This window comes from Chelonia mydas, chromosome 6, assembly GCF_015237465.2.
Source record: "Chelonia mydas isolate rCheMyd1 chromosome 6, rCheMyd1.pri.v2, whole genome shotgun sequence".
Classification (NCBI taxonomy): Eukaryota; Metazoa; Chordata; order Testudines; family Cheloniidae; genus Chelonia; species Chelonia mydas.
This window is the reverse complement of record NC_051246.2, coordinates 60,336,365-60,351,441: the sequence shown is the minus strand read 5'-3', so window position 1 is coordinate 60,351,441 and position 15,077 is coordinate 60,336,365. Positions and strand designations below refer to the sequence as shown.

The 15,077-nt window shown below is 44.2% G+C and overlaps 1 protein-coding gene and 2 long non-coding RNA genes across 21 annotated transcripts in view; 1 reads left to right on the top strand and 2 right to left on the bottom strand.

Annotated features, from left to right (window-relative positions):
• Window positions 1-15,077, top strand: part of PHF21A (PHD finger protein 21A) — a 239,400-nt gene that overhangs the window by 198,066 nt on the left and 26,257 nt on the right. For 16 of the 19 annotated variants that reach the window (XM_043549985.1, XM_037900140.2, XM_037900145.2 and 13 more), the window contains 4 exons: window positions 773-955; window positions 10,428-10,679; window positions 13,302-13,388; window positions 14,774-15,070. In XM_043549985.1, the coding sequence (XP_043405920.1) occupies window positions 773-955; window positions 10,428-10,679; window positions 13,302-13,388; window positions 14,774-15,070 (819 nt within the window). The remainder of the gene's footprint in view (window positions 1-772; window positions 956-10,427; window positions 10,680-13,301; window positions 13,389-14,773; window positions 15,071-15,077) is intronic. The other 3 variants (XM_037900141.2, XM_037900146.2, XM_037900139.2) reach the window with 1 other exon arrangement.
• Window positions 3,792-7,334, bottom strand: LOC122466443. The gene is made up of 2 exons (XR_006291922.1): window positions 5,069-7,334; window positions 3,792-4,302 (listed from the first exon to the last, which is right to left on the bottom strand). It is a non-coding gene; the product is annotated as an uncharacterized LOC122466443 (long non-coding RNA).
• Window positions 7,341-14,778, bottom strand: LOC122466442. The gene is made up of 3 exons (XR_006291920.1): window positions 13,469-14,778; window positions 8,775-9,504; window positions 7,341-8,373 (listed from the first exon to the last, which is right to left on the bottom strand). It is a non-coding gene; the product is annotated as an uncharacterized LOC122466442 (long non-coding RNA).

The window sequence follows — 15,077 nt, the reverse complement described above, 5'->3', positions numbered from 1 at the left end:
AAAGTAAACCTGTGCAGACCAGGCTACCAACAAGATTTAGTCTTCCAGAGGCCGAGATGGGCCTGGAGAAAGTGACCAATCAGGAGCTAGCAGACTAGTTAAGAAGGCTTGCCTGCTTCTTCTGAGGGATCCATGTCTCATCCAGTTCTCAGTGCAGGATGAGACTGGGACAGAGGAGCAATCAGTGTCAACTCTGAGACTCTTAATAAGTCTGTATTGATCATATGCCAACTGCGATTTTCAGAAGCTTATGAATTGGCCAGATTTTGGTTTTCATAGGGACAGCAAAAAGCCCATCTCTATCACTAGGGCAACACCCCTGCTAAACTTAAAGCCCGTGTTCCAAAGCATGGAGGCAAGTCACCCATTAGGCCAATGGCAGAGTTGGGAATAAAACCCCCGTCTCATGAGTCCCAATCCAGTGTTCCATCTACTAGACCACGCTGGTTCCCAAATCCTAAAAAAAGAAATCCTGCTGGAACTTCTGAACAAGACTTTTTCAGTAAACACTTTACTCTTTCTTCTTAAGCCGTGTGGGAGAAAAGGATTTATTTTAGGCAGTGGTGGGGTCAGGATTTCTTTTATTTCTAAACATATGACGTATTTCTCTTACCAGAGTGACAATATGAATCCTTTGCGTTTTGCCTCCATAATCCAGTAGAAAAGGTCCTAAAGCATTATCCTCTTATTTATTTATTTATTTACTTATATATTATATATATGCAACTAAATTCTATAACCATTTCTGTTTGTGTTTCTGTTCATCTGGTAGAAGAGAGTGGTGGAACAGCTGCGGAAGAATCTGATTGTAAAGCAGGAACAGCCAGATAATAAGTTTCAAATACAGCCATTGGTACAGTCAGAAAACAAACTACAAAATCCACAACAGCAACCACTACAACAACTTCAGCAGCAGCAGTCTACTGCACCCTCTCCAAACCTGATTGGATCACAGGTAAAAACACTGGAAGCCTTTCTGTGATATGTAAGGCATGTTGTTTATTTAGGGGTGAAATTCATCTCTGTGCAGAGGGATGAGCATAAAAGCTAATTTAAGTCCTTGAAACAGAGTTCAAGTGGGACTTAAATGGTGTGTAGGCCTTGTGGTGGCCCTCTGCGCAAATGGATTTGCCCCTTTGTGCACATACAAGTGGGGTTCTGTTCCTGGTCCCTTCTTTTGCTGTCACTTCTAACCAAAGTCAAAATAAATTGCAGTTTATGATTTTTGTTATTTCTGTTAAAAGCGGGTTCAGAACCTCCAAGTTCAGGAATGGAGGAAGTACCACCTTTCTAAAAAGTAAATGTTAACCAGCATTTCTTCTAGTATGCAAGGGCAAGAATTGTAGCCCATAAGGCATCTATACATAGTGAGTCTGAAGAAGCAGTTAAGGTCTATTATATCAGTATGACTCACCCCATACAGTGGAACAGTTTTCTAGTCCAGTTGCACAGAAGAGCAGAGGTTAAAACACAATGCAGGTCATGTAGAGCAGGTCATGTTTACATAGGAGTATGGTAGAATTCACTCTTGGAGTTCCCTGAAGTATACGATTCTTTTTTTTAACCTTCAAGGTCTACTCTTCATGTAAAACTTATACTTAGAACTAAGTGTTCTGTGATCACATAAGTCCCAGTTCAATAAAATACTGAAGTACTTGAAGTTAAGTATATGCTTTAGTGTTTTGATGAATCAGAGTAATAATTCTTCTTCGAGTGCTTGCTCATGTCGATCCATTCTAGGTGTGTGCATGCCCATGTGCACCGTCGTCGGAGATTTTTGCCTTAGCAGTATCCATAGGGTCGGCAGTGGCACACTGGAGTGCCATGTTCATGCACGGTATATTAGGCACTACTGACCCTGTGCCCTCTCAGTTCCTTCTTACCATCCCTGATAGTTGGTCAGAGTACCTTATCTTGCATTGCAAGAGTGTTAGCAGTTCTTAATAGCCCATTGTCTGTCATCTTTGTATATAGTTCTTAGGTAGTTAGTTAGCCATTAAGTTAAATGTTAGTTTAGTTGCTAAAGTCCTCGCTAAAAGAAAAGGAGTACTTGTGGCACCTTAGAGACTAACCAATTTATTTGAGCATAAGCTTTCATGAGCTACAGCTCACTTCATCGGATGCATACTGTGGAAAGTGTAGAAGATCTATGCATACTGTGGAAAGTGTAGAAGATCTGTTATATATAAGATCTTCTACACTTTCCACAGTATGCATCCGATGAAGTGAGCTGTAGCTCACGAAAGCTTATGCTCAAATAAATTGGTTAGTCTCTAAGGTGCCACAAGTACTCCTTTTCTTTTTGCGAATACAGACTAACACAGCTGTTACTCTGAAAGTCCTCGCTGGGACTTTGCCCCAGAGTAGGGCATGCCCCATTCCCCAGGCTTCAAACCGTGTTCGTCATGCAATAGGCCGATGTCTGTTAGTGACCCCCACAGCAGCTGTTTGAAGTGCTTGGGAGAATTCAATATAAAAAACAAGTGTAGGATTTGCAAGAACTTTTGTCTCAAAACCCAGAAGGAGTGGAATATCCGTTTGAAAGCCCTTCTCATGGAGGCTGCACTTCGTCCGGCGTCAGAAGCCTCACGATCGGACTCCACTTCCAGCACCACAGCATTGTTGTGGAGCACTCCACCTAGTACCATTCCCCCTCGGTGGTGCCCGAAAAGCATCTCCATGACCTAGGACCCCAGTCCTGCAACCTCAGTCTCCAGCCAGAAGACCCAGTTCTCCAGCACCATGCCCTCCTTTTACAAGGCATGGAACACTGGAATCGAGGCACTGATCTCCGTTCTCTCAGTATCGGCCAGCCTCTCACCAGAGATCACCCCGGCGCAGATCCCTATCACCTAGATGATCTCCCAGGCATCGATCCCCACCAGCGTGGGACCGCTCACCATCGCAGCACTGGTCTCCGCTGTCCCAGTACCGCTCAATGGACAGATGCCGATCCCCATCCTCTAGGCATCGGTCTCCAGCAAGGGTCAGCCAGCAGACACAGGCCTCCAGAGTCCCACCTTGGTCACTGGAAGGGGATTGGTCCGAGTCAGAGCCAGAATTCAGTCCCTCACCAAGGAAGTATGGCTTTCAGTCGGCACCAGAGATCTGCACGACATCTGCGGTGGCGACATGGCAGCAGGGCCAGTGGCCGGCTTAATGGCCTTGTTGGAATCCTTGGGGTATACGAATGATGCCGGTTGCATACTCCCACCACTCCTCCCTAGCCGCCTCGGACAAATGACTCCTAGCACCGGGTTCGGAGCACAGTGCGGAATCTGACATGGGGACAGCACAACAGGCGCCAATGCCTAGGGAGCCGTCCCCAGAAGGAGAAGGGGAACCCACCCCTCCACCTGCAATGCTCTCATCGTCTTTGTTGCTGGATAAAGCAGTGGCAGGGCCCTCCCAGACTGATAGTCTCCCCCCAGTGACTTTACAGAGCACCACGCTCTCCTTAAGAGAGTGGCTGACAACTTAAACCTGAAAATTAAGGAGTTGGCGGCAAGTGGGTGACCTTTTCAATGTCATATCTTCCACTGCCTCGGCCCGCATCATGCTACCAGTCCACCCAAGGGTCCTCGGGATCACTAAGGAGTTGTGGCAGACCTCTTCCATTCTGCCCACTTCCAAAAGTGCGGAAAAGAAGTATTATGTCCCCACAGAGGGGTGTGAATACCTCTATACGCACCCACCTGCTGGGTTTCTGGTTGTGTCCACAGTCAACAAGAGGGACAGGCAGGGACAGGTGAGCAGCACACCTAAGAATAAAGACTCCAAGAGACTGGACCTTTTTAACAGAAAGATTTATTCGACGGCCAGTCTGCAATTTCGGGTGTCCAACCACCAGGCCCTGTTGGGCAGGTACAGTTTTAATCTGTGGAACTCCCTTGGCAAGTTCGAGGAGGCCCTCCCACAGGACCACACCCAGGAGTTGGCCACAATAGTGGAGGAGGGCAAATCAATGGTGAGGGGCACCCTCGAGATGGCCTAGGACACAAGGGGCTTGGTGACCAGGGTCGTTCTCTCTGCAGTGGTGATGAGGCGCAGCTCTTGGCTGCAATTCTTGGGTTTATCCGAGGAGATGCAGCCCACTCTCCACTCTCCACCCGTATGAGGGAGCCCACTCTCCACCCGTATGAGGGAGCAGGGGCTCTTCTCTGAGCTCATGGATGCAAGGCTGCATGACCTTAAACTCCCATGCCACCCTCCACTTCCTGGGCCTTCATGCTCCACAGCAGGCTAGGAAGCAGTTCTCTCCTCTTTCTCCTCCTAGGTCCTGGGATCCTCCCCAGAAGGGCACTTATAGGAGAAAGGACAGAGACAAGGGGTTTAAATGACAATGCCCCTCGTCCTCCCATTCGCTTGTTTAGCCCAGCCCTTCAAGACACCATGAGAGCCAAAGACAGGCATTCTGAGGGTGTGCTCAAGGATTGCACCCCAGTCATATTCCAAGATCCACCCTCCTATTTTTTCCTCAGCCGTCGCGGCCCTTCCAGTCAACCTGGTCGCAAATAACCTCGGACCACTGGGTGCTCAACTTAATATCTTCAGGCTACACCCTACAGTTCTTAGCCTCCCCTCCCTCCGTCCCCCTTTCCCGTTCCTCTTCAAGGACCCTTCTCATGAGCAACTCCTCTCCCAGGAGGTAGACCGCCTCCTCAAAATGGGGGCAGTAGAGGAAGTCCCTCGCGAAATGCGGGGAAAAGGGTTATACTTCCATTATTTACTAATCCTGGAGGCAAAAGGGGGCCTGCGACCCATCCTAGACCTGCGACACCTCAACAAGCATCTCAAAAAGTTGAAGTTCCACATGGTGTCCTTGGCTTCCATTATTCCCTCCCTGGATCTGGGAGACTGGTATGCTGCCCTCAACTTAAAGGATGCATATTTCCATATCTCCATCTTCCAAGGACACAGAAAGTTCCTCCATTTTATGCTGGGCCAGTGCTGTTTTCAGTTCACAGCACTACCCTTTGGTCTCTTGTCAGCCCTGAAAGTGTTTACAAAATGCATGCCATCAGTGGCCATTTACCTAAGTCACTGGGGTATTCAGACTTATCTGTACCTCAGTGACTGGTTCATCAAAGGCCAGTCCTGGAATCAGGTGCAGCTGCACCTCAATCTGGTTCGCTCCACCTGTCATGATCTAGGTCCATTAATAAACGAAAAAAAAATCAACTTTAGTTCTGGTGCAGCGCAGAGTTCATTGGAGCAGTCCTCGACTCTACTTGGTCCAGAGCCTTCCTCTCCGGAGCCCGATTCCGAGCCATGACAGACCTGATCTCATGCATGCGAGGCCACCCTCTCACCATCGCTCACACATGCCTGATGTTGTTGGGTCACATGGCAGCCACATGTTGTTGGGTCACATGGCAGTACTTACGTGGTCCGGTACGCATGGATTCGCCTCAGGCCCCTACAGGCTTAGCTGGGGTTGGTCTGTATCCCCAACAGACACAACATAGACCTTGTAGTCTAGGTACCGAACCACATACTGTCATCACTCACATGGTGTTTGAATCTCATATCAGTGTTGGAGGGAGTCCCCTTTGCGGCTCTGGCCCCGTCGGTTACCCTAGTCTACAATGCCTCAGATCTGGGGTTAGGGTGAGCAGACGTCCCGATATTTAGTTGTTTGTCCCGCGTCCCGACCGATGTACGGTCGGGACGCCATTTGTCGTGATATTTTGCTTCGGCGGCACTCCGGCTTTTTTTTTTTTTCCCCTTGGGGCAGCAAAAAACCTAGATCCAGCCCTGGTGGGGGGCTTGAGCCTGTGGCTGCCCCCCCATGTGTCCCGATATTTTGTTCTTGTCATCTTGTCACCCTGTCTGGGGTGGGGAGCCCATCTGGGAAATCTCAGCATGCAAGGTTGTTGGTTGAGTAACAATTGCTTCCTACACATAAATGTCAGAGCTCAGAGCGGTTTGCTTGGCCTGCCAAGCTTTCTTTCCTCATATAAAGGGCAGGTTGGTTCAGATCCTGACAGACAACACCGCCACAGTGTTCTATATTGACAAGCAAGGCGGATCCCGATCGTCAGTCCTTTGCCAAGAAGCTCTCAGGCTGTGGAACTTTTGTGTTCAGCATGCCATTCATCCCTTAGCTGCACACCTCCCTGGGGCCAGGGATGCGAATGGTTTGCTCCATCCGGAGGTGGTCAGCATCATCTTCCAGAGGTGGGGGACTCCCCGAGTGGACTTTTTTGCGTCCAGGCAGAACAGGAAGTGCCACATTTTCTGCTCGATTCAGGGGATCAACAGAGGTTCCCGTCAGACACCTTTCTGCTCCCGTGGTTGGGGGCCCTAATGTATGCCTTCACTCCACTGCTGTTAATCCATAGAGTCCTCATGAAGATCAAGCAGCACAGGGCAAAGGTGATTCTCATAGCACCGGCTTGGCTGCACCAGCACTGGTTCGGCACGCCGCTGGACCTTTTGGTGGCCACCCCATTATAGCTGCTGCTCCTCCAGCCGGACCTGCTGTCCCAGAACCATGGCAGTTATCTGCACCCAAACCTCACAGCTCTGTACCTGACAGCTTGGCTGCTGCATGGTTAAATGAGGAGGAGCAAGATGCTCGACTGGTGTCCAACAGGTCGTGTTGTGCAGCAGAAAGCCCTGTACCTGGCCAAATTGGAGCAGTTCACATGCTTGACCTCGAATAAAGGTATTCAGCCTGAGCAAGCCTCACTGCAGTTAATCCTGGACTATCTTCTGTATCCTCAAGCTCCACGGCCTGTCTCTTTCGTCCATTAAGGTCCACTTGGCTGCTATTTCAGCCTTCCATCCACCGCTCCAGGGCAGGTCGATTTTCACTCAGGACATGAATGTCAGGTTCCTCAAGGGCCTGAAGTGCCTCTACCCCATGTCCGGGACCCCGTCCCTCCGTGGGACCTGAATAAGGTTTTCCCAGGTTATTGGAAGATACTGTCATATCTGTCATGGTGAATCTCAAGTAGGAGCAGAGACATTATTTTACCTCTGTATTTTGCGTTGGTGTGACGACTGCTGGATTACTGTGCCCAGTTCTAGTGTCCAGAATTCAAGAAGGATGTTGATAAATTGGAGAGGGTTCAGAGAAGAGTCAGGCGAATGGTTGAAGGATTAGAAAACCTGCCTTACAGCAATAGATTCAAGGAGCTCAATCTATTTAGTTTAACAAAGAAAGTTAAGAGGTATCTTGATCACAGTCCTTAAGTGCCCTACATGGAGAACAAATATTTGGTAGTGGGTTCTTCAAGACAGCAGAGAAAGTTATAACTTGATACAATGGCTAGAAGTTGAAGTAGACAAATTCAGACTAGAAATAAGATGTACATTTTTAGCAGTGAGGGTAATTAACCACTGGAACAATTTACTAAGGGTTGTAGTGAATGCTCCATCATTGGCCATTTTTAAATCAAGATTGGATGTTTTTTCTAGAAGCTCTGCTCTAGGAATTATCTTGGGGAAGTTCTATGGTCTTTGTTGCACAGGAGGTCAAACTTTGTTGCACAGGAGGTTATAATGGTTCCTTTTGGGGTTGGATTCTATGAATAAGAACAATGGCACTTGGACAACATCAATAAGCTGAAGGGCAAGGGACACTGCCATTGGAGCAGAATGAATGAACGGTGTTGCATCCTAAAAACTATTCTAATCTCAGTTACACTGATATAAATCTGGAGAACCTCTGCTCGCTACCATTCACACTCTGCCGTGTTTCTACTGACTAACAAAACGTGCCTTCTTTCCTAGAAGAGAAAAGCCTCTGTACCTACTAGGAAAAGTAAAATATTTGCCTCTTTTTAAAGTTTCCTGATTTTTTAAAGTTTTGTAACTAACATATCTTCCAAGGCACTTCAGCAGAATGAATTTTTTAGGTGAAAGTTCAATTGCAATTCAAGTTAGGACTAGAGACAACCTAATTAGAGGTAAACATACTGCCCTATGGTAACATTTTACTATAATCCAATATCGTATGATTTGTAAAAAGCAGCAAACCTGTTTTTAAAAAATCACATTGCTATGGATGTGAAATTTTATGGTCTTATTGCTGATGTTACATCAGTATTAATACATAAACTGAAATATAGAAATATTCATATAGAAATATTCCATCTTTAGCTGCCAAAAAATAATTAACATGCAGCAACGTGACAGAGGGAAATTCATTATGTGGGCTCTGCTGATTAGAGGTTTGCTTTCGTTATATACGATCTCACTAGAAGCCCTTGATAGAGTCATGTCTTGTATTACATGATTGATTACATTTTTCTTTAAAATGTATGTGGGTGAATGTACTATTAATGAAAATGATCCTCTTACTGTTATATCTCACTGGAACACTTTGTTCAATGCCAATGCACAACAGGAAGGAGGTCGCTTGTCCTGGAGAGAGTACAGCAGAGGTCAATAAAGAAACTCATGAATCGAAGATATAAAGAAAGGTTAAGGGAGTTATTCTTATTCTTGTGATACAGAAGACAACGTTATAAATGGGATTGATAAAATTTATAAAGGGTCAAATTCACTGCTCGTGAAAATAGTTCACATGTGAGGGGTTCAAAAACTAGAGTATATCGTCTAAACAGTAGGAAATTAGAAGAATACTGGTAATTAAGGCAAAATAAATTCCCAAATAATGTAATAAATATACTGAAAAAGTTACCTGGGAAAACAATTGAAATTACACATGGATTTGTTTTTTAAGGAGGGGAAAGAATGGTGAAATTAAAATAAGCTGACATAAAGCAGGCATGTTAGCACCAGAAAAAAGTGTCACCTGATACCTGGCCCAACATTTCTTCTGTTCTAGGGCATAGTAGCACTTGCATCAGAGAGATGCAGGCCATGGTTCTCATTTTGTACTGGGAACATCTGATCATTCCACCAAGAAGTCTGGAAAGATGCAGTGACATCAGTATAGTAGATCTGATGAAAAAGAAAGCAAGTTCATTCACCAGTTCCTTTAGCTGCCATTTGTCTTCATTTTTTTTAAAATGTATATTTTGATCTGGCATCATGTGGAAATAGTTGCCTTGTTCTCTTCTGCGTGATTATTTCTCCTTTCCCATCTCTCCTTAACAAACATTTCAGTAAACAGTAAAATTTAAAGGAAAATATTGCAGGGGTAGTCTCTTTAACCCAGATTTTTAAAGGTACTTAAGCATTGCTTTGCTCAGTGTTGCAAAGCCTAACTGATTTAGGAGCCTAAATCTCATTTTCTAATGGGATTTAGGCACTTAGGAGACAAACTCCTATTTAACGTCAATGGGTTTTAGATAAATTGCCTAAATTACTTTTGAAAATGAGATGTAGGTTCCTAAACCAGTTAGGTGTTGCAGCTGTAAGCACAGCAATACCTAAATATATTTAAAAATCTGGGCCTTAACATATTAATCTTGAGAATTGATATTTGCAGCTGTAGTAGATTTAGGCATTTCATATTTGTGCTGGGACTAGAGGCTCCAAAATTGCTGTCTTCAGGTGAGGCCAAGAGAAATCACATTGTCCAGCAACCTAGGACAAGGAAAATTCCAGTATGAACAAGTGAAATTTAATTGGTTACTGCCTGTTGGACAAACTAAAAGTCAACACTTAAAACTCCAGGATGTATCCAGCCTGAGGCTGAAACTAAAAACTGGCTGCCTCCCATATCAGTTTCCTTGTAACACAGAAATAGTGATGGAGGATTTTTCCACCAAGCTTATTATTTTTCTAGTTTCCTTCTATAGCCGCAGTTAGCTAGTTGGCCTCCTGCTCTTCTCAGGGAAGGGAAGAGTCCAGATTGCTAAATTACTGTACATATAACTAAAAACAAAAAAATGGATATCCAAAATTGAGGTCTAGCTTTGTCCTTAAAGATGTCAATGTTGAAATGTTTCCTCCTCCTTCCTCTAATAAAATGATCATTTTGGATAACTAAATTATCTGAAAAATAGAAAACTTTCCTCTAAAGGTTTGGATCTCTGCTGATGAGAAAGATGCTGGGACTGTATCTTTACTAGATGTGCTCCATAAATTTTCACATTTAAAGGATTGAAACTGAAACTGACACTCATGACAATATTCATGTGGCAATAAGACAAAGCTAAAAGATGTAAGAGAAGTAGGTGCTATGCCTCTACTAACACCTGATTAATCTCACAATGTGTTTTCCCATTGTACATGCATACTATATTTGCATTGTTCACAATACTTTCTGTATGATTGCAAGTTTTAGTAAAGATTTATCTCAGGGCTTTGTCAGATTAAGAATTTTTTCCATTTCTCCAGTTTTTGCAGGCATAGGGTAAAGTGTGTGTATATAGAGAGCAGACAGAATCAATGCTGTTTTTTCTCCCATTTTTACCTATAATTTCTGACTGAGCTCAAGTATAAGCAACATCCTGTCCAATATGTAATGTTCTAGACTCTTAAGCTGTGTTTTCTGTTTCCCTTAGAAAACTGTGACTACAACTCCTATGATCACCACTAAGACACTACCTCTCGTCTTGAAAGCAGCACCTGCAACCATGCCTGCCTCTGTTGTGGGTCAAAGACCTACCATTGCCATGGTTACTGCAATCAACAGTCAGAAAGCGGTCCTCAGCACCGATGCACAGAATACACCAGTCAACCTCCAGACAACAAATAAAGTTACTGGTCCAGGAGCAGAGGCAGTCCAAATAGTGGCAAAAAACACAGTTACTTTGGTAAGCCAGAAGAAATAGTCTGTGTGTGTGTGAATGTGGGACTGTGTGCACCTGTTGAGCTGTGTGTATTTACCAAGGGGGACTACTTAAAATACTACTTATAAACAGGCTGGTTTTGCCCCACAGAAGGAAAAATGAACTCTTACACATAGGAACATGCAGTACCTCATTGATATTGTGAGGTTTAATTAGTTGAAATGCTTTGAGAGCCTACGGGAAAAATATTTATTATTTATGTATGTTAATATTTTTATTGAATTAAGTCATTATTGTAGTCACTCTGTGTAAAGCTTGCCCTAGAAGCTGGGTCTTTGGAAAGATACTGTTACTAGTATGAAGTTCTTGTTACCTCATCTGCAGAGCTCTGTTGTGAAAAAATATTGTTCTGTAGTTCTGGTTTTTGAAGCTTTGTGGACTTTATTTATTTGGTTGGTATAGATCCTCATCTTATCTAATGTGTCAAACTTCTCTTGTTTTCTTTGCTCACTGAATTTACATAGGGTTAGGATACACCTCCCATCCTATAGGTCTTCATTTACCACATCCTCTTACCAGGATCCAGCCATCATAAGCCCACATTTTGGAAAGTGTCTCACTTTTGATTATAACAGGCTTTCAGAGAGTGCTTAGCAGCTGCTGTGTAACTGATCAGCTGCACAGAATTTTGTTTAAAAATGTAAACAATAGCAATGTGGGCATTTGGGTTTCTGCGACTAGAGACCAGGCAATTGAACAGAGCCATTACAGGGAAGTTTTACTTTGTGGCTAAAGGCTGATCCAGGGCTTCATCAACAGTCAGGCCAATTTATATCGTAAATTTTCCTTTATAAGATAATACAGCTTTGATGGATGTAAATAGCCAGTGTTTTGCTTCTGAATGAGGCAAATAGTTGTATTTGTGGTGGACAAACCTCTTTAGGTGGAGTCTTTTTCCACCATCCCCACTGTTGTGATTGTCTCCCAGAAGGATTGATAAATATCTGCTCAGGCTTAGTCCTTGCTGAATAACTTACCTGGTCCACAGAGTTGACCCTTCTTTTAATTATCACTAATGATTAAGGCTACAATTTAGTCAGGGGTATTTTTAGTAAAAGTCACGGACAGGTCACGGGCAATAAACAAGAAGACACTGCCAGTGACCTGTCCATGACTTTTACTAAAAATACTCCTAACTAAATCTTAGGTGCTGGGGGATGGATGGCGCTCCAGTGGATGCTGCCGCTCTGGGGGGAACGTGCTCTGGCGGTCGCTGCAGCTCCTGGGGTGGGGGAAGTGCAGCCCTGAGCCCCACCGCTGCCACCCCCATTGCTTCTCTGGGCAGGGGATGGCCCATGGCCACACCACTGCTGCTCCGGGTCGGGGGCGGCCTAGGATCCCACCGCCGCACCTCCGGGGGAAGGGGGGTGGCGGTGGTGGCGGCTTGAGGCCCCACTGCTGCTGTTGCTCAGGGCGGGGGTGGCCTGGAGCACTGGTGCTGCTGCTGGGGGGTGGCCCAGGGCACTGCTGCTGCTCCAGGGCAGCGCCTGGGACCAGCTGCCTGGGACCACAGTAGCAGCTGCCAGGGTGGCCTGCCCCAGGGCCACCGCAGCATCAGCCAATGCGGGTGGCCCCGGGGCCATCCCAGCTGCTCAGGTGGCCCTGGGGTCAGCCGCCCCACCCACTGCCGAAGTCACAGATGTCCCAGAAAGTCACAGAATCTGTGACTTCCGTGACCTCCATGAAAGACTTGCAGGTTTACTAATGGTATGTGTTTCTATAGTGTTTCTATCAAGGATCTCAAAACATTTTCCCATATAATTAAGACTTACAGCATGCTGATGAAGTATTAGTATTGCTATTTTACATCGTTGAACAGAGCTACAGAGAAGAAAGAGCCAACATTTTCAAGTGTAAACTAAATTTGCATGTCTCAATTTTGGGGGCTCCACTGAAGACAACTAGAATCAACTTTTCAGAGTGTTGGGCCACAGTAGCTTCCACTGATTTCAGTTAGAGTTGGAAGTGCCTAGCTTAGCCCCTCTAAAAATCACGGCTGAGGTGTCTCAAGCTGTATATTCAAAATTAAAAGCCACCTTTGAAAATTCAGGCCAAAGTTATTAATTCAGGGTCAAGTACTGTGTCATTTACAATGCTAGAAATAGAAGATGGGTTCTAGCTCCCAGACCTTGTTCTAACTACTAGAGATATTGCATATCATTCCACATGAGAAGACAGAAGTGCTTTTACCATGTGAAGGTCTATGTGGTGGGGCAGCCAAATCTGGTTTTACTTTCTATCTTTTGTGAAGGCAGTTTTGACTTGTAAAACAATTGTGAAAGTTCATTACCTTCAAATGAAATTGTTTTAGAGGCAGAGCCTAGTATTACATACTTTTAGATGAAACAAAGGGATGGTTAGCTTCAATTTGCAATACAGGATGTTCAGGAACCAAAGTGTAAGGCCAGCTCTTTCTTTAATATAATTCTAAAACAGAAACTGTTGCTGTGGGAATTTATTTACAGTGGGGGAAACCAGCCTAAACTGAGGAGCATCAGGACTGAAAATACTATCAGTGTGCTTGGTTTTGATGAATTCCTTCAAAGCTATTTTCCTCTTGTTGAACTCTCTCTAATGTTTGTATAGCAGGTTCAGGCTACACCTCAGCCCATCAAAGTGCCACAGTTCATCCCTCCTCCCAGACTCACTCCTCGTCCAAATTTTCTTCCACAGGTGAGTGTACCAAGAACAAGAAAAATAGGAGGGAAGTTGGCCATAAAGTAAATAAGGGATGTTTTCTTTTCATTTCTTACCTTCAAGATGTGTGAAAGGAAACTACTGAAAGTGTAGGAGCAGAATCAGACTGTCACCGAAGGCTGCAAAATCTCTGCAATCATCATTGCTCAGTATTCAAGAGCAGGAGAAGAGAAATAGCTGAAGTCTTTTCTGCAGCTTCCATTCTTTATACCATTTGCAGCTGAGCAATACAGCTTTAAATTGTTTTACTTTGCATTTTTTGATGAAGCTTCTTAGAGAAGGAGCAACGGGGTATAACTGGGAGTACTGGGGATGAAATTAAGAAAGGAAAAATTTAGGCTGATGATCAGAACAAGACATTGGGATAGTAAAATCTGTTAATCTGTGACATAGTTTCCAGGCATAAATGAAGGCTACACCCTGTATTTTGAGACATTAAAGGTAAAATGGACAAGATACCAGAAAATATATGATGGGAAACAATCTTTTATCGGTAGGGAGATAGATTAGACGACCTAATGGATTTTGTTTCTACTTGTGTTTTCTGTAACTATGAGATATTTGTATAACGAGGAATATGCCAGATATGTATAGCTAAAGATAATGATGGTACAGGCCCAGAAAATATGTTGGATCCCCTGAATTTTGTAGAGATGTTCCCTAGCTTCATACCTATGGATATCTTCTCAAATATTATGCTTTATCATAGCATCAGAGAAAGAAAAGAGCAAGTGGCAATATGGCTGTATTTACCAGTAGAGGCTTTGATATTTTCAGTGAGGGGACAGTTTGTTCATAGTTTAGCAGAACCAGTTTCCTGGTGTAAAAGGTTGCACAATGTATCTGCATAATGCATGAAGTCAACATAGGCCATGGTGACTTATTGGACGTCTCTGAAGACTTTCTCTTAGCTCTTGGGTCAGCTGTTTAGATATTGATCTCTTGGCCAGTGTAAAAAGTGCTACAATATTGAAAGCTGTGTAAAGCTTTTGAAACATACTTTCAAAACCGATTGCCTAAGTTGCTCCTGCAAATATTGCATGGGCATCTGTTGTCCTCACAAAACCAAAAAGTAAATTTGTACATACAAAACAGTTAAACATGCAAATGAGTATTTGGGCATGCAAATGTGTGCAGTGTGTGCAAGTGTTATGGATGGGTTTTATGCAAGCAAATTGAAAATGTGGTTCTTTATTGTCATTGCACATTTATGACACTATTATAAAAATGTGTTCTGTAAGAAATGATAGATAGTTCTGCAGAATTTAGACAAGCTGAATCAAAAGATTTAAAACAGAGAAATATATTCAATAAATTCATTTTAAATATATTTCTGTGTGTCTGGGTTTTTTTCCTTGTAGGTTCGACCCAAACCAGTTGCCCAGAATAACATTCCTATTGCCCCAGCACCACCTCCGATGCTTGCAGCTCCTCAGCTTATTCAAAGGCCTGTGATGCTGACAACAAAGTTCACACCCAGCTCTTTACCCACCTCACAGAACTCCATACACCCAGTTCGTGTTGTTAATGGGCAGACAGCAACCATAGCCAAAACTTTCCCTATGGCACAGCTCACCAGCATTGTGATAGCAGCCCCAGGTACCAGGCTCGCTGGACCTCAGACTCTACAGATCAGCAAACCAAACCTTGAAAAACAGGTACATA